At 33.7% G+C, this 24,075-nt stretch overlaps 1 protein-coding gene across 6 annotated transcripts; it reads left to right on the top strand.

Annotated features, from left to right (window-relative positions):
• The first annotated feature begins 5,612 nt into the window (after positions 1-5,612).
• LOC112421959 (uncharacterized) lies at positions 5,613-14,128 on the top strand. 6 transcript variants are annotated; one of them, XM_039834256.1, is made up of 17 exons: positions 5,613-5,679; positions 5,717-5,780; positions 7,154-7,269; positions 7,462-7,744; positions 7,943-8,052; positions 8,149-8,473; positions 8,841-8,965; positions 9,038-9,365; positions 9,739-9,860; positions 9,947-10,271; positions 10,461-10,570; positions 10,835-10,912; positions 11,098-11,527; positions 12,435-12,564; positions 12,638-12,961; positions 13,065-13,166; positions 13,458-14,128. In XM_039834256.1, exons 3-17 carry the CDS (start codon positions 7,191-7,193, stop codon positions 13,836-13,838), a joined length of 3,252 nt encoding a protein of 1,083 aa, XP_039690190.1. In that variant the 5' UTR covers positions 5,613-5,679; positions 5,717-5,780; positions 7,154-7,190; the 3' UTR covers positions 13,839-14,128. The 6 variants fall into 6 exon arrangements, with proteins under 6 accessions (XP_039690190.1, XP_039690192.1, XP_039690191.1 ...); XM_039834258.1 differs by having other exon boundaries at positions 5,623-5,780; positions 10,844-10,891; XM_039834257.1 differs by having other exon boundaries at positions 5,623-5,780; positions 10,844-10,912.
• Positions 14,129-24,075: the final 9,947 nt, after the last annotated feature.

Raw genomic sequence — 24,075 nt, 5'->3', positions numbered from 1 at the left:
ATTATAGAACTTGGCCAAAAGATTTGGAGAAAGTCAAACTCAGATACCTTGTAAAACAAATATTATTGTCGAGGTGTATATGATTTGCAAAGGTCAACTGTGTGTGTTTATTCAACATGATGCAATCACGGGGAAATTTCGTGATTAATTTCAGAAATGAAATAAAATTTGATTATTGACTAATAAGGAAAAAAACAAACTTTTTTTTATATTAGTAAGCAAAAAGTATTTGATAACTATTCAAATGGTTCGCTCTCAAAAAAATAAAAAATAACTATTAATCAAATGGCTTTTTCTTTCTTCAAAGTTTCGTTAGCTATAATCTCTTCCATTAAATCTTTGTTTTTTTTTTTCTTTTTCGGTCAGAGAAATATGATTCTTTTCAAAGGATATTGAGAGAATATATAGTGAGTTCTAAAGAAAATGTTAATAAAACAGTGATTTTGGCATTTCTACAAAATATGTTTGTTTCTCTTAGTTTGTCTCTTATTCTGATTATTAAATTAACTAGGTAAACTATATTGAGTGACATGCTAGGCAAGTGAAAAATATAGGTTAAGGACGAGGGAATTTCCAAAGTTTTCTTAAGAAACTCTGATCTAATACGTAATTCAAGTAATTAATCTTCTATGTTTGATTAACTGTTCCACATATAAATCAGATGATATCTCAATTCATTCATTCATAACTAAAAATGAATCAGGTAAGTGTAGTCTAATACGGAGAGTTCCAATTTGACGTGGTTCTCAAAACAATAATAATTCATTCACAAACAAAAAATAAATTTGTCATAGTTTGCAAAAGTCAAGGAGACTGTTTATTACCAGGAGGAAATTTCATGGTTTCGTTTGAGTATTTTGGTTTACTGATCTCATTTACTCTTAGATACTTCTTATAAAAAAGTCTTGTTAACGAATCTTTCGGATACTCTTTAAGCATTTCAGAATAAACAAGTATTCTTAAAATCAGTCAAATATTTTGATTTCTAAGACGTAATGCATTTTCATAAATACTTAATACTTACACCCTCCGATCATTAATATAAGCAAAAATCAACTTTTTAAATACATTCAATTAATGATGTATGTGGTCTTTATTATATGTCACATACATCATTAATTGAATGTATCTAAAAAATGGATTTTTGCTTATATTAATGACCGGAGAGTGTATCGTTCTTAAAGAGTGTTTTAGGACACTCGTTAACATTTTCCTATAAAAATGAGTCATCATGTGCTCTTAGGATGTGTCAAGATCCTCTCCATTATCTTTATTTGGAGAGATAAAGACACAAAGACATTTAAAAATAATTAATAGTAATGAGATTCACTTAATGGTAGAACTCACTTCATATTTTTTTGTATATATCTCTCACTAAATGACATTATCCATTTATTTTTAACAAATATATTGAGAGGATCTTAACTCTCAAGATATGTTAAAAATTCTACAAATAACAAATATTTATTTAAAAAATTGATTTTCAATATTTATGAAATAAATTGACACAATTTTCAATATATAATTTCCATTTTTATATAAGAACGTCTTATTTATATAATCATTTGATTATTCACCTTGTTGCATTCATTCCAATAGTTGTGTTTATTCAACATGGTCCAATCACGGGGAAGATTCGTGTCTGACTTCAAAAAATGAACGAATTTTTTGTGTTGTTTTGAGTTTTGACTAACAAATAGAAGAAAGCAATATCTTTCAAAAGAAAAAAGCAATAGACAACTATTCAAACGGTTTGTTGCTCCAAATGGATTGATTTAAAAGAAATTATATTTGTACAATTTTATACTATTTTCTATATGTTTTAATTTTCGTGTTAATGTCTACTTTTCTTTGTAAATTATAATTGTTTCATAAATTGTTATATAAATGGTTATTCAAATAACACACCTTTTAATTTAAATGGTAGAAAACTTGGAATCCTTCAATAAATGGTTATGGTGTATGAAGAAAATGCAAATGGAATGAAAGAATTCATTTTTTTTATCTAACAAGTTTCATGATAGAGGGTATTCCCTTTTATTTAAATAAATGATTTTCACATCTACTTTCTCCGTTCCACTTTATAAGTCATTTTAACAAAATTTGTTTGTCAAATTATATGTCACTTTACAATATCAAAGAATTATTAATATTTATTTTTCCATCAAGCCCATTTACTATTTATTACTTTATCTTTTTCCAATTCTTTTAATTTATGTTTTCCATACCATTAATGAATGATATTTTTATAAAAATAAAAAAATAAAAAAAACTCCTAATTGCTTTTTTTTTTGGCAAAAATAAATGATATTCATTCATTCAAATTGATAGAATACATCAATACAATGCAAATTCACTAAAACCAAAAAGGATGAATATGCGAACAAACTCACAACATCCATGTTAATAGCATAAAACAACAAAGTACAAAAGACTACGCATATGACTATTATATTTAAATATCCGGAATACATATGTCTCTAGATCTGCAACGTTGATGACGCCAAGCCATTGATTGGATCTGCACTAGATCTAAGCTGATCTGACAATTCGAACCGAACAAATACCTGAACGAAACAAGAAAGACAAACAACGCCACACAAAGACAACGAACGAAACAACGTCGCACTAAGATGACAAAATCATGAAAGAAAAAACGAAATAGATGTGAAAATCACTTATTTCAATAAAAGGGAAAGAGAAAAACGAGTTAGAGGGGTGATTTTGGATAAAAAAAATTGACCATAAATCACCCATCTTTGATGGATGAAGGAAAAGAAACTAGAGTTTTGACGACAAGGAAGTTTCCTATTAAAAAACGGTTATTTTGAATCGACCTATTATTGATTGTTCACAATTACTCTTTTTTATTCAACATTAGCTACATTTGTTAATCAATGTGCATTTGCTAGAATGACATGTAAAGTGGGACAAAAGAAGTAGTATTTAGTTTTTCTTTTGTGATTTTGTCGTCTTAGTGCGACGTTGTTTTGTCAATAGTCATTGTGCGGTGTTTTTCCATCTTGTTCTTGTGTTTGTTTGATTCAAATTGTCAAATCAGCTTCGATCCAATGCGTATTCAATCAATGATTTTGACGTCGTCAACGTTGCAAATCATGAGGCTAATATTAGTACTCCAGAGACTTGAATATAGTTATGTTTGTAGGCTTTTGTACTTTATAGTTTTATGTTATTAACATGAATTTGTGAGTTTATTCGTGGATTCATCTATTTTGTTTTTAACGAATTTGTACTATCCTGATATACTATGGGCCCGTTTGGATTAGCTTATTTTAGAGCTTATATAAAACAACTTATGCAAATAAATAAGTTTTTCTGTATTATTTATAAGTTTTTAAAGTAGTTTATGAAAAAATCGTTAATGTAGATACAATTTTCATTAGTAAAAGCTTATAAATTAAAATAAAAGCTCATTTATTTAAATAAGCTATTTTTCATAAACTCAAACCAAACAGAACCAATATCAATTTGAATGAACAAATATCGTTATTTTTAATCAAAAAATAAAAGTTTTATGTTAGAGATTAATCATCTCTAAACGATGGTGAAAGTTTCGTATTAATACCATACTAATAAAAAAGTATGAAATACATTTATAATAAGGTCTTATCCAATTATGCATGCTCACCTCATAGCAAGATAATATTATATTATTATCTCGTTAAAAAACATTATAGTATCGTCTATTGTAATTTTTTTTTTTAATATATGTTGTGTTTGAAAAGAATCAAATAATAATATAATAAATTTTTGGCTTAATTACACTTTTGGTCATTGTGTTTTGGCCTACTCATGAAACTAGTCATGCCCTTTAAAACAGAACAAAACGGTCCTTTAGTTATCATTTCTGTTGCATTTTTCGTCCTACCTCCTATTTTCAAACTCCATAAGCGCAGAGAAATGACAGTTTTAGGCGGTTTTAGACCTACCCATTGCTCAACCATGAAATCAACAAGGAATAAAACATGTGGGCACAAGAAATTTATTCTATTCAGCACACTAACAAAAAAAACCCTAATTTGAAACATATCTTAGAAATTAGGGTTTTTTTGGTTAGTGTGTTGAATAAAGTGGATTCTTTGTATCCACATGCTTTATTTCTTGTTTATTTCATGGTTGAGCATAGGGGGTAGGTCTAAAACTGTCATTTCTCTGCGTTTTTGGAGAATAAAATGGGGGTAGGACGAAATATGCAACAAAAATGATAATTGAAGGACCGTTTTGTTCTGTTTTAAAAGGGCATAACCAGTTTCGTGAGTAGGCCAAAACACTAGGACCAAAAGTGTAATTAAGCCTAAATTTTTTGGCAAAATCAAATTAGATTAAAATAAAAACAAAAGAGGTACAAACATTAGAGGCGTAAACCTGATCCAGGAAATTTATACAAAAATGTAGGTCACAAATAGGTGATATGGGCATACAAAGCAATCATAGTGGAACAAATTCTAGTTAATTCTAACATAAGAACATCTATCAAGAGCACAACCCAGCCTGTGTACGAGCTAGAAACAAGATTGAAAAAAAAGTGATTTGTGAACATTAGTGAGTACAACCAGAGTTTAAAAAAGGGCAAGTGATATGAGTGCTAACATTGAAGTAGAATAATGTACCACAACATCAAGCAAAAGGCCCTTTCGAGCCAAACAATGACTGAAACCAAACACTAGCACAATTACAAATCCATGAACCCACCATTACTACGAGAAACAACAATTAACTTATATCTATTTATGACCAACTAGTCGCAATTCATTCGTGAAGGACATGAGTGGATCACAAGAACATGAAAGCTCTTGACGCACATAGAACTCATATCGAAGGATGAATCCAACACTATACCCTCGAGCCACATAAATCGACCCAAATTTGTTAACAATCGAGCCCATATTGCACACAAGTTGAACCACACACAAGCATGCCACCGTAGCAAAAACAACATTCACATCGAGAGAGAAACATACATGGGTTGAACAAGACAAACATAAAAGACTTCCCTTGTCAATAATAAAAATTCTGATTTTGTTAAAAACAACCAATCAGCTTCACAACCTCAAGGGGATCCACAACAAGAAAACTGTCAACACCACACGACAAAGAGAAAGTGGCTCGAAGCAGAATCATTGAAGATTTGGTAAGAGGGTGGTGCGAAGGGTCGACGCAACTCATCGTGCCACCAGTGGAGGCTTCTACATCATCAAAACAAGAGTTTGTATATGGGAAGATATAATTAAGAGAAAGGTATTGTAGAGAAAAGCAGAGTCAACAACTAACATATTATCATTTTTTAATTTCAAAAATATATTTTCTTATTTTTTAAATTGATTTTAAAATTTGTAAATTAACAAAATACTCACATCAAAAAGATCTGAACAAAGTTGCATAGTTAACAACTACCATACAGACGAGATTCTGACGAATCATCGTTTAATTGAGTCTAAGTACTATTTTAAAAAGATAAATATTTTTCAAACAACGTTTTTAAATTTTTTTTATAGGGATCAAAATCCAAACTATTCGTATTTAGTGGGACTATTGATATATTTTAGTCATTAAAATTGCTACAAATTCATTTTGGTGAATGAAATTGCTACCAATTTTATTAGTGGCTTAATTGGCTACAAATTATTTCGAGTACAAGGCTAGGGATTAACTACAACACTCGTCTTTTGCTATCGCTTTCGATTCTCCAATCGGTCTCAGTCATCTCTCCGATCTAACCTGTTTCAGTTTGAAGAACTCGATTTGAAGTTCCAGATCTGGTATCTATCTCTACACTCCTCTGTTTTCAACATTCTTCTTTATTTCTTCAAATTTCATCTCTTGTTTTTATTGCTGATTGCAAAATACATTTTCATAGAAAAATCACTTTTAACTTTGATTCTTCATAAAATTTTCAAATAGAAGGAACACACAAATGGACGGTGGGATTGAATCCCTCTTAAGCCGGATACCGAGTTTTCAAAAACAAAAAACAAACCTAAACCCTAACTACAAGGGTTTATGAACTACCCTTTTGGGCCTAGTGCGTTCATCCGGATGCATTTTGAAAGTTAGGCTTTATTATAGATATTTCAAGCCATGGATGTATTAATGAGTCTGTTAGGTTTAAGACTGCGCTGTGATCATTGTGGATGCACATCGGTGTTGAAGTTTGTGGTTCAGTAACAAAACATCGTATGCGGTGTTCTAGGTTGTTTAGATATATACACTGCAAGTCTTCACTTAAATGAGCCTTTTGTACTAGCAGTAACCACAAAGAATATGTAATGCTAGTTGGAGAATGATGGGCAGCTTGCAAATTTTGACAGAAACTCTTTGTAGCTTAGAGTTTCGATGATGAACATGATGAATTGAATGAGAAGGATGCTAATTGTTATTACTAAGATCGCAAATACTTAAGAACCAGTCCTGGTAGACTTGAGATCTTTGGTTGATGGCGTTGAATGGTATCTGAGTTGGGTTGTTCTGCTAGCAATAGCCTTCTTCTTCGGGCGAATGGGGCTGGTGTACCTGCACATACTCCGACGGTCAAATCAGTAAGCGCCGTGGAATGATAGGTACTTTAGGGTAAACTGAGTGTATCTGACCCAGTGTCTACAAGCTAGTATTTATAGTGTAGGTTTAGGGTTTTGGCTCTTGAACCTTGACATGGACAGCTGTCCTTTGAGGTACAGCTGTAGTCCTCAAGGGACAACTGTGAGCAGACGAGGAGAGGTTGGCCTCGGATCCGGACGGAAGGGTCCAAATCTCTTCCAGGGGTCATCATTCTCGTGCGGTCCTGCCTAAGGTCCATACCATAGTCCTTATGGGCCTTGGACAAAGTGCCACTTAGAACATATGTTGGGTTGAGCCTCGGTCCAGACAGGAACAAGAACCACAATGTTTTCATAGCAGTTGAAGCAGAATTCTTAGCTGATACAAATGCCCCAATGAAAGAAGTGGGCATAATAAATGATACACATGAGAATTATATGTTTGAGATTCAAATAGTAGTTTGTAACCTTGCCTCTTGAAATTATACATGCAATTTAAGTTTATTTGATTACTACCATTTTTCTGTCTTTTTTATTATCAAATTCATTTTACTCTAGTACATGATCTCAATCAACAATAATGATTTTTTTACATATAGATGAAAATAAGACCAAGTTGCTTCTAGATATCATAACATGGTAGTCCGAGGTAAAAGATCTAAACGTGCTCAAGGGAGAGGTCGCAGTGATCCACCACAACCTTCCACTTCCCTAGGTAATGACTTTTATAAATGCTTAGTTTGGAATAACAAATTTTCTTAAATTTGTGAACTCGTGTCTCTGCATTTGTAGAAGTTTATTTATGTCACCCTTTTAGCATTACCGGTGGTTTCAAACAAATTTTCTCAACTTTGTAACTATCATCTTTGCAGCCAGTATGTGGATCTCACTATTTCTTGTTGTACAGGCGTCAAGAATGACAAGAACAGAATTCAAAAGAAAGGACCAGTAAAGGGTTTTGATGCATTAAAAAATAAGCAAAAATTTGCTCCTTTCAATTCTGAACAGAATGATGAAGACAATAACTACAATGATGGTGAAGATGAAGAGATGCAATTCGTCAATATTTATCAACAACAACTACAGGCGACTGTTGCGAATAATTCAGAAATATGTATTGAAGCTGGTGGAGGATCCCATGTAGAAACTGACAGGCAGAAAGTTATATCTTTAGAGGGTGCTTCTAACCCGTAAGTCACTTGCCACTTGCTGGTTTTCTTTTTTGTTTGATTATTTATGGTTTGATTTACCAAGAAATAGAAATAGGACTTGTAGAGTTCTTTCCATGCATTTGTAGAAGCTGTAGCTTGTATATATTGATATATCTCGTAATATACTGATAAAAATAAAACCAAGTTGTATATAATCATCTTTAACATGGAAATCAGAGGTAGACGGATTACTCGTGGTCAAGGGAGAGGTCATAGTGATCTACCAGGGCCTTCTCAACCGTGCATTGATCCACCACCACAACCAGTACATACTTCGGTTTCCACAGGTATTTAATTTTATACGTTCTTGCATATGGTGCTTGTTGCATGTTGCAATTGCATATGATGCATATTGGTTGATCTCCCTATTTCTTGATCTATAGGCGTCAAGAACGATAAGAATCGAATGCAAAAGAAAGGCAGGGGCAAAGGGGTTGATCCATTAAATAAGAAGCAGAAATCTACTGCTCTTAATTCTGAACAGAATGAGCACTGCGACAATAATGGCGAAGATGAAGAATTGCAACTCATCATTGACAAAGTTTGTCAATCAAAATTACACAAGCAAGAAGCAACTGATGCAAATAATGTGGAACAGTTAATTGGATCTAATTTCGGACTTTCCAACAATGCGAGGTCATCAAGCGTAGGATATCCTGTAGAAGCTGATACGAGAAAAGTTATATCTGTAGAGGGCATATCTAACCCGTAAGTCACTGGTCACCTGATTTTATTTCTCTTTGATCATTTATGGTTTGGGTTACCAAGAAATATAAAGCCAAATCCTGACAATTTCTGTAGCGGTACATGTTTAGAAATTGAAAATAATTGGAAGTGTGTATTCAATTCCTTAAAAGTTAAAATATTGTTATTTTCTAGACAATATTCCCGTATTTAGTTCCTTAAAATGTTTCATGAGGGCCCTTGTTAGTTTGACCCTAAAATAAACAAAGAACTTGTAGAGTTCTTGCCATGCATTCATAGAAACTGTAGTTTGTATATATGGATATATTTAGTAATATACTCATAAAAATTAGTCCAAGTTGTATATAAATATGTTCATTATGGAAATCAGAGGTATTGGAACAAAACGTGGTCGAGGGAGAGGTCGAAGTGATCTACCAGGGCGTTCTCAATTGTGCACTGATCCACCACCACCACCACTGCCACAAGCAGCAGCACATACTTCGGTTACCCCAGGTATTTAATTTTATAAATGTGTTAATTGCATATGATTCATATTGGTTGAGCTCCCTAATTCTTGTTCTACAGGTGTCAAAAATGACAAGAATACAAATAAAAAAAAAGGACGGGGTAAGGGGGTTGATACATTAACTAATAAGCAGAAATCTACTGCTTTTAATTCTGTACAAAATGATGAACACTATGCCAATAATGTTGGGGAAGATGAAGAATTGGAACTCATCACAGAGAAAATGATTCAACCACAATTACACAAGCAGCAAGCAACAAATGCAAATAATGTGGAAAAGTATATTGTATCCAATTTTGGACCCCACAATGTGAGGTCATCAAGTGTGGGATATAATGTAGAAACTGATACAAGAGAAGTTATATCTGTTGAGGGCATATCTAACCCGTAAGTCACTCATTACTTGACGTTTTTCATTTCTGATTGATCATTTATGGTTTGGTTTGCAAAGAAATAACAAAAGCCAAATGCTCTCAGGTGCTCTAGAGGATCCTATTAAGGAATAAAAGAATAGAAATATTGTCTTGAAAGTGGTGTATTCAGTTCCTTAAAAGTTAAAATATTGTTCTTTTCATGACAATATTCCTGTATTTGGTTCCTTAACACGTCCCCTTAGAACATTTGTTAGCAAGACCCTAAAAAAACAAATTACATGTAGTGTACTTGCCATGCATAAGTAGAAACTGCAGTTTGCATGTATTGATATATTTCACAATATATATTAATAAAATTAAGACCAAGTTGTATATAAATATATTAGTGCGGCAATCAGAGGTAGAGGAATCAGACGTGGTCAAGGGAGAGGATGTAGTGATCCACGAAGGCCTTCTCAATCATGCATTGATCCTCCACCACCACCAGCTCATACTTCAGTATCCACAGGTATTTCACTTTCCACATGGTGCTTTTTACAGGATGTAACTGCATATGATCCATATACGTGGATCTCATTATTTCTTGTTCTACAGGTGTTCAGAATAACAATAACAGAGTTCAAAGGAAAGGACTAAGTAAGGGGTTTGATGCATTAAATAATAAGCAGAAAGCCACTGCTTTTAATTCTGGACACAATGTCGAATACGATGATTATAGTGATGGTGAAGATGAAGCACAACTCATGGAGAAAATTTATCAACGACAATTACTCAAGCAGCAGACAGCTATTGCAAATAATGTGAAAAAATGTATTGAAGACAGTTTTGGACTTTCCCACAATGTGAGGCCATCAAGTGGAGGATCCCATATAGAAGCTGATAGGAGAAAGGTCGTGTCTGTAGAGGGCATCTCTAACCCGTAAGTCATTTGTCACTTTCTGTTTGATCGTTTATGATTTGATTTATCAGGAAATAAATAAACAAAAAACTTATACAGTTCTTGCCATGCATTTGTAGAAGCTGTAGTGTGTCTATATTGATATATTTCATAATATATTCTTAAAAATTAGACCAAGTTATATATAAATGCATTTAACATGACGATCAGAGGTAGAGGAATTAAACGTGGTCGCGGAAGAGGTCGTAGTGATCCACCAGGGCCTTCTCAATCATGCATTGATTCACCAGCAGCAGCTGCACATACTTTGGTTTCCCCAGGTATTTCACTTTATGTAATGCTTGCATATGCTGCTTGTTGCTTGCTGTAATGGCATATGTTGATTTGCAAGTTTTTGCCTTCATGCTTTTGTTGTAATCAAATAACATAAAAAAAAAAAAAAAAAAAAAACTGTTATTCTTAGACTGTAGAACATGTGACCCAAATATATCATTGGTTTATTTATTGTCTTTTATGTTGCAAAGCAGTAATTTTCCGTTGCTCTAATGATGTAATGGTATTTTTTATTATCCTGAAACTTCAAGGTGCTGCAGCCGACTGTGATAGCTGGCAGAATGCTCACCCTACATTCTTTCACAGAGGTGATACTTCTGCCACAAAGAGTGAGTTAAGCTTAACCTTTCATTTCTGTACTTAGTCTTCTACTCACAATATATATGTCAAGGTGTGGTGAGCTGTGAGGCCTGGAAATCTCCAACACGACATATATAATTTCTTTTAAGTATATGATTGGCATAATCGACAGGCACTTGGCATGTGTTATTTAACAGCTTGCATTGTTCTACAGGTATGAAGAATGACAGGAACAAGATCCCAAAGGAAGGACTGGTTAAGGGGCTTACTGCATTAAATAATAAGCAGAAATTTACTGCTGTTAGTTCCGGAGAGAGTGATGAATACTCTGACTACGATGATGGGGAAGATGAAGACCCTGACTATGATGATGGGGGAGATAAAGAGATGGAACTCATTGGGGAGAAAAGTATTGAACAACAATCACTCAGACAACAAGTAGCTGACACAAATAATGTGAAACAATGTAATGGAGGCAATTCCGGAGTTTCCAATCATGGGAGCATGGACAGTGCATCTTCAGATTCTGACCCACACCCAGCCCATCCACCAGGCAACGACCCAACTTCACTGCTTTTCTGTGGAAGATCTGGTGTAGGAATTGATAGAAGAAAAGTTATATCTATCGAGGATAACTCTAACCCGTAAGTCTCTTGGACCAAAAGCATTTTGATTTTGCTTATGTACTAGCTCAAGACCGTATACTTGCTACAGACATGCCATCTCAAATTGTATCTTAAATGTTTGTAATCGTATTCTTAAGCCATTTTAAAAACACATGCTTGCTTGTTTTATTGCCCAAAATACAGTTACATGTGATTAGAGAGGAACTTGAAAATATATATTGTTGAAGAAAAATTTGTTGCCGATGTTAGACTGAAGAGATCTGACTTGAGAGGTTGATGAAATGTAAGTGATGTAGAATGCAATGAGACACGATTTTGTAGGAGAAAGCTGTAGATCACAAACTGCTATTGTGGTTACACATGATTTCTACACTTTTGTACTAATTGTTCTTCGTATGTTGTTTATTGCTTGTAAGGTGAATTAGGAAAAATCTCATGGATGTTCACAACACTTTGTACTAAAGAGTGTATAGTAGAATATTAGCGATTTGTTCAAATTTTATTACGGTAAGCGCTATAGCTGCTACTTGACAACACTGAATATACGAGTATAATCTTGTATAAAATTATGCACTTCAATTATCTCATTATGGCTTTTTACCTCTTTCACATGCCAGTTGGAATAAATCAGTGATAAATTGTCTGACATGATAGAACTATCCAGCAAAGTAGATATGTAATCATGTACATAATCAGCACTCCCTTCATGTTGTAAATGGATATGACATCCACACCATCATGTATAGTATAGCAAGCAACATGACATCAAATGAATATATTTATATTCATTGATGTATAGTAGACTTTGTCAATTGCCAACCTAGCTGATGACACAACTCCAATGTAAACCATACCATATTACTGGCATCATGCCATATCTAATTTGCCAAACCAATTTCTTACTTAGAGTTTAAATCCCTTGCAGGAGGAGGTTTGTTCCCCAAAGTGTTACCCGTGAAATTATATCTACTGTGATTGCACGGATGCCTACTGCAGCTGCGAAGTGGAAAGATTATCCAATTGAAATGAAGGATGAGTTATTTAGGGAATTCATGGTAAGTAGTTATGTTTTCTAGCATCATTTTATTTTATCTTTAGAAAATTTATTTATATTATATATTGGTGCAGGGTAAATACAATTTTGCATCGGATTCTGAACGCAATATTGCAAGAATAGTGTGGAATAGAACATGTATGGACCGCTATCCCGATCATTTAAAAAATGCTAGAAAAACGGCCTTACGACAGGTGAACTCAACAAACTTAGCCGATACCAAGGGGCATGGGCCCAAAGGACTGAAGCCAGAAGTATGGAATGGTTTGGTTGACATCTGGTTGAAACCAGAGTGGACGAAGAAGTCGGATGCTAATCGATGCAATAGAGCCGCCAAACCTGATTCAGCGTTGCACACCGGAGGCTCGATAAGCTTTAGAGAACATAAGAAGAGGATGGTAAATAATAAATATATACAATATTTTTATATACAATTATACTTATATGCTCTATATTTTGGGATTTTCCCATACAGTCCACTAAACTAAATGTTAATTATAGGAGGAAGAGATGAAGCAAGAAGTTTCCTATAGAGATGTTTACGCTCATGTTCATAAGAGTAAAGATGGGGGATATATATCTCGGCGCTCAAAGAAATTGATCGTAAGTTAATTTATAATGCGCACAAGTTAATATATTATATGGATGCTACATAAATAATTTATGGGTCTTGCTATCGAGTGCCCTAAGGGCACTCTTTAAAGATTCTTAATTAGGAAATTATTTACTAAAAAGTCAAATAGTTCAATTTCCAATGCATCGAAGAACATTAACTTACTATTTTAGACTTTTAAAGAGTGCCCTGCATTTCCCTTAATTTATTTATATTTGTGATGTTACATATAGTTAATTATTTGTATATGTGGTAAAATTATTCTTGATATATTGTCTTAGGATTTATATGACACTATGATGTTGGAAAAGTATGGAGAAGATTTTTCCATGCATCCAGAGTTTGATTCAGAAGTCTGGGCAGAGGTGTCGGGTATGAATAAGAAGAGGAGAGCTTATGAAGCTCCTAGCTTAGTTATTGGCAATCCTGGACCCAGGTATACTTCACATGCAGATGCTGGTGGTCCCTCCCATACTGCAGCTGGTCCCTTCCGCACTGTAGCTCCAACTGAAGAATATATTAAGGAAGCTGTAAATACAGCGATGACTTCTTTTGTGCAAACGCAACTGGCGCCTATGTTGCAGCCCATCTTTTCTATGATTGGTAGCTCCATGCGACAAGCACTGTCGAAAGGTAGAGTAGCTGAGAAAGACAGCGATTGATGATGAATGATGATGATTGAGTTGTTGAGGTAGTTACATTATCCAACTCAGCTATCTTTTGTTGCTCTGTTTCTGTTTTATGGTCGCTGAGAACAATCAACAGTTTATGCGGACATCGGTTGCTTATAGTATTACTGATTAAGGCTACTAAATATTATGCTATGTTTATTTTACATTTAAATTGATTAGCTGCAACTGAACGTACTTTTCTTTTTGAAGCATTGGAACTGAATTACTTGTTGTATGAATGAATATGTGAAATGCAGGAGTTGCATTCAATTCTCCCCATATTTTGATAAGGATTCGTATTTGGTCATTTCAATTAAAACGTTTTGTAAATTGAAAAGCTACACAAATATAAATCATCTATAAATAACTGTGATTTAGCTTAATAACATTTTATTGATGATTAGCTACAAATTAGCTAGATAGGAAATATTTTCACTAATTTGATCATTTTATGTTGCGACTATTTTCACTAATCTGTTAATTAGCTACCAAATTTGTGTTGCTAGTTTTTAAACAAAGCTTTGAGAGAGCCCTACAAAAAACAAATAAAACTTTCAGATGGATGAAATATATATCATGTAATACAAGTACCTAGCAGTGGTGTTTTAAAAAACATACTGGCCGGTCGACAAACCGGGAGGGTTTGTCTCGGTTTGAACCGGGCTGTCCGGACCGGTTTGTGGCATGAAGAATTATCTTAAAAAATTTTAAATTCACGCTAAAAGAGGATCGTACATGGGATATTTAACATGAAAATGCTCAATTTTACCAACCTCCAAAGGATAACTATTGTAATAATAATGCATCTTTAGTTTATGTAATTGATAATAATATTTAGTTTTTCCACTTATTTTTTCGGTAGATATAATTATATTTAGTTTATTTAAATGAAATCACAGTTAAGAGTAACTTGCGTCATAATAATATATCTTATCTTGGTATATCTATATATAAGAGGGATACATGTTTTTGAACTGAATTGTTTTTTCCAGCTCCTGAGGTTGTTCATCTCCAATGGTAATAGGTCAGGAAGAAGAATCACCCTTCAATTTGGGTTTATCCAGATTCACCCTATTCTCTTTGTTTTTTACGTACAACTTGTTGCAAAGAGAAACTGAGTGTTCTGTGGTGAAACAATTAGAACAAAACTCAGACAACCTTTCGTAAAAAATATAAACATAGAATGCATATCATTCACGCTCTACCATCACCCCATCAAAGATTCTCTTTGGTAGGTCAATGTTGACAAGAATGCGATCGTAGTGGCCAAACACTATATCTTCTTTGTTGCACCATCAGATTCCCACTTTGAGAGGTGGAACAACCCTGGTCACAAATTATAGGTACCAGTTGACCAGGCTTCATCTTATCTTCAGGATTGGTGAAATGAAATTCAAAGAAACCTCGACTAAGAGAAATCAACCTCCATTGTCCAAAATCCTTCCAAATTGTTTGCAGCTTCGACGAGAGATCTCGAGATGTTAAGGGTTTGTCTCCTTCACTCATAACCATTCCATGTAAATTTCCACACCTCGATTATAAGTCTTGTGTGAGTTTAATGCAAACTGAGTCCCCTTTGATGCAAAGTTTCAGTAATAGCATGAGAGATAGATCATCAAAATTTACAAGGGCCTATGTGAAGGAACATGTCAGATGATCTCCTTGTTTTGTTGGAGGCATAATGTTTATGGAAAGAAACTTCCATCAACATATTGGCGGTGGCACGATCATGATGTGCGAGAAGCCCTAACAACAACAAAGCAAAAAAAAATCACACACAATGTGCGTAATGAAATACATGAGGAGCCCAACAAAGAGGTAACAACCAGGATTTTATAGGATTTTATTGAAATAAGAGAACAATCAGCAAGACACGCTTACAAGGGAATGCTCAAGGAGAATCATTGCATATATGGGAACTGATGATGGAACATCATATGATATTTTGATAATCTTTTTAGTTATTTTTTTTTGTATTTCAAGGCAAATTAGAAGTCATACAGTAGAGTTGTCGATGGTTAGAGGAACTTTTTGTATTGTTTTCATTTGAGACGTTGCAATTCAGTTTTATCCGAAATCATGCATCTCTATAGGTATTTTGAGTCTTTTTATTAAGAAATCAGATAAATCCGTAAAACAAGACATCATGTGAGGACTTAGGATATGAAAATTGAAGATCAATATTTATTAGAAGGCATTTTAAGATAATATGATGAGCTCAAGTTCGCTAACCATGTGGAAAGAAACTTAAAAAAATGCACGTTTAAAAATTGTTTTTTAATCAAAATTGTTTTAACTCCTAATTTTCATGGGGTCTTGATTAGAAATAGGTCATGGATAATATAATGGAAGGAATTGGAAGAATTTTTTTTTTCTGACCCTCTTTGTAAAAAAAATATCATGTCTGACCCTATGAAAATTATTCACCAAAATGACCCATTTTTTTTGTCCTTTTCCTCATTCCCGTCATTTGAAACGGCGGGAATGAGCCGCCATTCTGACACACGTCACGACACATCGTGACTGGTCAGCTATTTTTTTTTAAAATTTTTTTTTTGTCATTACCGCCATTTCCATTTGAAATGGCGGGACCGATTTTTTTTTTTTTTTTTTCGTTTTTTGCTTTTTTGGCCAACATTTGTACATTATAAATACATATTAATTTTGCTCCCAGGGGGAGTCAAACAAGGCGCATATGGGACATTACCATTTTGTGTTGCCACTAAGCCAATGTACATTTGATGTTAATTTTCACATCTAATAATATATATACCCTTTTTAATACCAGTTTCACACACCACAAACCATCCAGATTTTCATTTTTGTTTTTTTTTATTGGATAATTTAGGATCTCCGACGAATATATATTTAATTTATCGGTGAAAAATTATCCGACAAAATAATTTTTTTCACCAATAAATATATATATTATTATCCGACGAAATATATATTTTTCACCGATAAATTATCCGACGAAATGATATATATATTATTTCAAGATATATATATTCAAAATAAAATCTAGATTTTGTACATATTCGAGTAATTTTTCAAAATAAAATCTAGAATCCAATTAAAATTATAAAATCTCCTATATTTTTTTTTTTGTCAAATAGCCTAGTGGCTAGAGAAATTCACCTTAAAATGAATAAGTGAGGTGTCCGTGCCCGGGGTCGAATCCCGGCCCCTACACATATTGTGCATTATCCCTTATCAAATGAGCTAAACTCATGAGGGCCCTATATTTTTTTTTTTATAAGACTTATATTAAAAAAAACAAAAATGAATATTTTTTTGAGGGAACAAAAATGAAAAATTGGATGGTTCATGCCTCATGGTATATATATTATTGGATGCGAAAATTAACATCAAATGCACATTGGTTTTTTGATAACACAGAATGACAATGATCCATATGCGCCTGGTTCGATTCCCCATGGGAGCAAAATTGAAATTTTTTCTCAAATAAATTAATATGTATTTATAATGTACAAATGTTGCCCAAAAAAGCAAAAAACGAAAAAAAAAAAAAAAATTGGTCCCGCCATTTGAATGGCGGTAATGACAAAAAAATAAAATAAATAAATAGCTGGCCAGTCACGATCTGACGTGTGTCGGCGGCTCATTCCCGCCGTTTCAAATGGCAGGAATGAGGAAAAGGACAAAAAAAAAAAGTGGGTCATTTTGGTGAATAATTTTCATAAAGGGTCAGACATGGTATTCTTTTTTGCAAAGAGGGTAAAAAAAAAAATCGAATGGGAAGAATCATTTGGCTATTGAATGCCTTCAGCGCAACATTTATCATCAATTGCACAATATCCTTTAGTTAAGGAAGTTTGAAGAAACCAACACATGCATGACAAGGCTGTAAAGTCAAGTTTATTTTGGCTATTCATTGGTTTTTATTGGATGAATATATGGTTTTGATATCATATCTAAAATCTTATTAGTAATGCTAATACGCCGTTTATTAGTTTTCTTTAAATTAAGATTAGAAGTTATTTTAATTAATTAGGGATCGTTGAGATAGAGCTCTATAAATTGTAATTTGTTTGATTTGATAAAAGAGAATTAGAATGAGTAAAAATTGAGAGTTATTCTATTTGGTTCTTCAAACCTTATATCTAACTTATCGGTTTCCTATAGCGCTAATTTTCGATTTATCAACCTGAACCTCCATAGCCGGTTGTGGCGTATCCTCGACTTACGAATCGGCTATCCATCCCGATTGTGGCGTCTTTTCACAAATCCACCAACTTATCCCCAAATTCATTCTCGACGGCTTCACGACACTCACCATAATACAAAGTGAAGAAAATGCATTTCAAGTTTCAAGGCATTGTAAAACGGAATAGCGCTCAAAAAAGGGACGAAAACTACATAATTCACACATGAGGGGCTTCCAAAAGTTCCCATGCGCCTAGGACCATGCGCCCTTGCGCATGAGGTAGCCTTGGCTACTGGCTCATGGGTCCCATCCAAATTCATGCATCCTGTGCTTTGGTGTGCAGGCAGGGAGTAATGATTGTTTGCTTTTCAAGTTGCTTTAGATGGAAAACCCTATTTTTCTTCTCTTAATCCCCTAAGTATTAATGTAGCATAAATAAAGACCCTTGACACTAAATTTATTCATTCATAATGCTGGAAGTACAAAGCAATGGTCAAACATCAGAGCTTTAAGGTAGATGATCTTCATCTTCTCTCTCTAGGGTTAAAGGGTATATTTTTCTATTGTTTTGTAATGATGTCAGTTGCCATGTGAAATTAAACCTCTTTGATTAGGGTTCCACAATGAACCATTTCTTGTTTAGGATGCTTAACCATTGTGTTGGAACAAAATGTGTTTCACAATGAACCTTATTGAGTTTTGATGATAACAAGGTATTAAAAATTGTCAATTGGTTATTACTAATAATTGTTCAAGTGTACAGGACCAAAGGCTACTCAAGTTATTTCAATAGGTCTTGGAAGAACAATGGAAAGAAAAAGAAATTCTGAGCATCTGAAGAAAACTGCTCCTGAAGCTAAACTGCTCCTGAAGAGATGACGTCATCAGAAGCAGAAAGTCATCAGAAGCAAAAGTTTTCATCAGAAGCAATATCTTCACCAGAAGCTACATTTGATCCTTTAATCAAACTGAAGATTCAAAGTAGCTGATTTTCAATTCAGTCTTATCAAAGAAGAACGAAGAATTGAAAGGGAGGTATCAACGGATATATGGATAGCACTGAGCTCTTGTCTCTCGTTAATAGAGTTGACAAAGTACAAGTGTACAACCACTACCTCCACTACTCTGTTTTCTGTCTACGCTACAAGACAAAACAACAGCCATGCCTGCAGAATTGTACACTCAAGATGGGAAGGAATTTGAAGTTTATTCTTCAAAGGACTACACCCAAATCAGGCAAAGGATCACTGGTGGATAATCAAAGGATTTCAAACGACTCTTTAGACGTGCTGATTATCTCAACGTCTCTTTCACGCCTCTATAAAAAGGAGTGAAGACTTGAAGATAATATAGAGAGATACATAAGTTTAAAAGCGCCAAAACTCTGTCAATTTGATTCTAAAAAGCACACTGAATTTCTGCACTGATTTGATACATCTTAGAAATTCAAAGTCTAGAGTCTTTTCTGTATTGTATTGTGAACACCACTGATTGTATATCAAGTGTTCAATTCAAACTCAATTCTCTGTATTTTTGTTTGATTAGAAGTCTCTTGCCTGCGTGCTTGAGCATTAGAAGTCTCTTGCTTAGTGCTTGAGCATTGGAAGACTCTTGCGTGTGTGCTTGAGCATTGTTTTGTGAAGTCTCATACTTTGAAAGTATTGAGCAGTTGTAATCTTGTGATTATAGTGAAATCTCCTTGGAAGTGCAAGGGGGACTGGACTACTTCCGTGTTGTGGAAGGAACCAGGATAACTGCCTGTGTCTTTGTCTTTCTTTTCTCTGCTCTGTTCTTTTCCGCTGCAATCTGACTCTGATCATTTCATCAGAAGCAATCAAACTGCTTCTGAAGTTTTATCAGAAGAAGAATCCTTTTTTAAGAGAAAAAGAAAACACAATTCAACCCCCCCTTCTTGTGTTTTTCACCTTCACATTGCTCTTAGAGCACTGGTTAGCATTGTCCAATTTTTTATTCACTTTATGATCTAAAGTCTGATTTAATTTGTATATGTTCTATATCATATCGTAGATGGAGCAATATTAGGATTGATAATCCTAATTCTTTCTGCACCCGACTGTAGTAAATTTCTTAGTTTATAAATTAATTTCTTTTAATTGAATCTAAATATGAATTTAGAGCTATAACTCATCTTAAGGGAACAACACAATTGTAACTGATTGAATTACATCGATATTAAAATAAAACTTTCACTGATTCATCACGAGGTTATGTTTTGATTACTTAAATCTAAACAGACAAGTCAAACTAATAATTAACTGAGATAACTCAAACAAAGACAAAAGGGGGATTCAAGGATTCCCTAATCGTTGTAACACTTATGAATCAATAAACCTAATCTCACATTAGGTAGGACAATTAAAACCCTGCAACCAACTTTCAATCTTTTATTTTATGGGCTTCTTAAACAAATTCCGTTAATTATCGAGTTGAATGACAATCTCTGTGAAGACGATAACTTACTATTTTATTACTTGATATAATTTGGTGCACTTGTCTCAATTAATCCTTTAGGAACAATCAGTATGGCGGTGAGGGAAAAACCACTTTTGTGTGGTCAATTATGACGTAATGAAAGTCTTAATTAACCAAGGACTCTTGTTTGGCATTATATAAAAAAAATGCAATTATCAAACAAGATTGTCGCCCCGTACAAGGTTAGATTTCGAAGGATGCAGAGGATAGAGATGTTCAAATCCAAACCAATCCAAATTAAAATCGTAAACCGATCTAAAAAAACGGAATCCTGCACAAAATTGAATATTATTGGATGTGCTTGGATGATATTTTACGAAAACCGTTAAGATTGGAATGGATTTTGGATTGATTTTTCAAAACTGAACAAAACCACATACAAATATTTTAATACATATTTCCATTTTTATAAGTATAATATATTATATTAAGCTATATTTTTTTTTTAATTCTATTAATACTACGTATGTGTTTAATTTAATCAATTTTGTTTCTATTTCGTATGTTTCAAAGATAATCAATCATTACTATTTTGTACTATTAATTTTTTATAAATCATATGCTAGTATAGAACATATTATTTTATCATAATTTTATAAGATTATTATTAATAAAAAGAGAGTTACATCTTGTAATTTGGATATCCGAAACCGATCAAAATTAAACTGCATTATTTTGGATCAGATCAGATCCGTTTTTTAAAATAAATCATCTAAAATCAAACCGAACCGCATATAATTTTATCTTTTAATCGGATGAATTCTTCCTTAAAACCGATTCAAACCGGACCACGAACACCCTTAGTGAGGCTCCAATACCCACCCACTGAGACACATGGAGATCGTGTTAACCTTCTGAGAATAATAATGAACATAGACCATATAAGTCCAATTTCTATTAGTATATTGAAATTCCATATGTAATTGCAACATCAAAAGGCCAACCATTAGTAAGATATATAGAATACCATCCATCACTCATCTAAAAATGAAATACTACATGATAGGAACCATGTTGTTGCACACTACTTGTAACTTACAAGTGATTCAAGGATAAACATATTGTTTGATCACACTAACATTTTAGCTGAAGCATCAACAAAAAATCAAGTTAATTCCTCCCACTTATCAGCGTGGATAGAAGCATCAACACCCAATGTATCCATAACCTCTCTTCCTAATAAAGCGGAGTTAAAAAGTACCTCCATATGCAAAGGCTAACTATTCAGCTAGGGACAACGATGGAAAACATGCTTATTAGATGAGGATTTACTTTCCATAGGTGAGAACATAACCGATTGCAAAGATGCCACAAAACAAGCAAAATATAAGCAGACTGAATGTCCATCTGGAATCAAGTTATCACTTGTGTTAGGAAGAGGGAATCCCCTTAGAAAAATCATAAGTATTTATGAAGACATGTCATCTTACGTTATTCTTAGCATATTTTTTAGTCATTTTCAGTAGGTTTTAGAGTAGGTCATCTTACGTTATTATTGGAAAGCCAATTTAAGTCTATGCTTTCAATTACCTTTAGGTGGTAAGACCTCACACGTAAGGATCACCGTGTGACCAGCAGGTGCAACCAAATATTGGAGGTATAAACCTAGTCAACTGAGATAGTATAGACCACACGTAAGGATCACCCTGTGATCAGCAGGTGCAGTTTGACGACCAGCTAGGTTGGTAACGTCCCAACGACCTCATCATTTATATAGTTTACCTAGAATAGATAATCGCGACATGACTGTTATTTAATATCCAACATAATAAATAGGGGGATTCGAAGAATCCTAACACTGCTTACTTTTCTGCAACCAAAACAGGTAATTTGCTCTGTTACGAACAAATAAAAATTGCAAATCTCTAACCCTTTAACTCTTTTATTTATTTGTCAACTAAAAATAAGTAACGAGAATTGGTTGGACGAAACGACAATTCTCGTGGATACGATACTCTACTTATCACTTTATTATTGGTAAACGATTTGGTAAACTTACCTAATCCACGTATCAATTTCTAAAGGTATTCAATCTCTTTTGAGAGAACAATCGTCTAACCGCATATGAATATATGGTATACTTCGCAATCTTTGAAATGGGAAACACACACATTCCAAGAATATTCTTCAAAGCTTTCCAAAACCTCACATACTTGTTGAGGGTCTTTATAGGTGCATCACCATGTTCCGGTGAAGTACAACTACATTCCACCATGTCACACCTACTTTAATCGTCACTTATGAATGTATTCATATGAGATGAATATACTAATATTAACAACTAGAAATAATTATCTTGTTAGCCGAACTATGAAAATAAGAAATTAAATGATTACGTGAGGAAGATTCTTAATCAACTGAAGTATATGCGATGGAGGTGATTCTTTCTCAAGACTATTAACTCAAAATATCAGTCTTAAAAGACTCATAACTGAGTCAATACATGGTGGGGATGCACAATGATGCAATAAACCCATGATCCATGCTCTCAATGACGTTATGAATTTTGAGGAATAAGGGAGAAGACACAATCTCAATTGGAACTTCACATCTTGTATATTTTCATGAATCATGCTAAGGAAAGGTGAATGAAGTCAAACAATGTTTAACTCCCTTGGTAAACATGGGGCGCCACAATCCAACAACGAGGGGTTTATTACGCAACATGAGTAAAATTAGTCAAGTGAAGGTTTAAGCATTGTATACCATGTCGTCTGGGTAGTAGTTAACAGTCACACAATAATTACTCTTTTCATGCATTGTAATTAACACATCTAATTAATCAATCAAATAAGCTTATATAACACTTTACCTTTCTGCTTTCATTTATGCATTTCTTAGTGTAGTTTAAACCCAATAATAGACATCTAATCAATCAAATAAGTTAGGGAACCTACATCTGAGGGATAAATCCTCCTTCAAAATAAATCGCTTGAAGTAAAGGAAATCACAATTGAGAAAACTCAGTTAATTTCAGCTTCCATCAACTATTATACTTATATATATGTGTGTATGAAACTCTACAGTGAACCTACTCATTTTAATGGAGGTGCAGTTTAGATTTTTCTCATTGTTATTTGGATCAAATAACATTTTTCTATATAACAAATGACTATTTCCTCACATTAAAAAAAAATCTAAGGAGAAGAAGGTAATTTCATCTATTTATGAATTTTGATGAAACTTTTTCCCTCTATTTCGTTTGAACGTATCTCTTTATCCCCCCTCCTAAAATATCGTTAAGATCTCCTAAATACATATTCGATAGTTATTTGGGGGTTCTAAAGAAAAACACCCCTTTCATTTAGACCATCTGACATAAGCCAAAAATACGAATCAAGCCCAAGCCATTGAGGGGCCCATACTTGACCCTTTTCTCTTGTTGAATGGGATGACACACAACCTCATTGCATGTGAGACACATGGAAGTTGCATGTGCTTAAGGTGACAAGTAGAATTATAAATTGTTGCATGCAATACACTTGGCCTCTTGTATGTTGCAAGTAATACACCTGGCTTATTGCATTTAACCATTTTAGCTGTTCTTCACCTATAAATAAGGTTCAT

Source organism: Medicago truncatula, chromosome 5, assembly GCF_003473485.1.
Source record: "Medicago truncatula cultivar Jemalong A17 chromosome 5, MtrunA17r5.0-ANR, whole genome shotgun sequence".
Classification (NCBI taxonomy): domain Eukaryota; kingdom Viridiplantae; phylum Streptophyta; class Magnoliopsida; order Fabales; family Fabaceae; genus Medicago; species Medicago truncatula.
The sequence above is the reverse complement of the archived record's forward strand: the minus strand, read 5'-3'. Positions and strand labels throughout refer to the sequence as shown.

Coding starts and splice junctions, on each gene's coding strand:
- LOC112421959 (XM_039834256.1), top strand. CDS start 7,191: ATGGTAGTCCGAGGTAAAAGATCTAAACGTGCTCAAGGGAGAGGTCGC. Junction 10,272..10,460: donor GTAGAGGGCATCTCTAACCC/GTAAGTCATTTG, acceptor CATGACGATCAG/AGGTAGAGGAATTAAACGTG. Junction 10,571..10,834: donor ACATACTTTGGTTTCCCCAG/GTATTTCACTTT, acceptor TGAAACTTCAAG/GTGCTGCAGCCGACTGTGAT.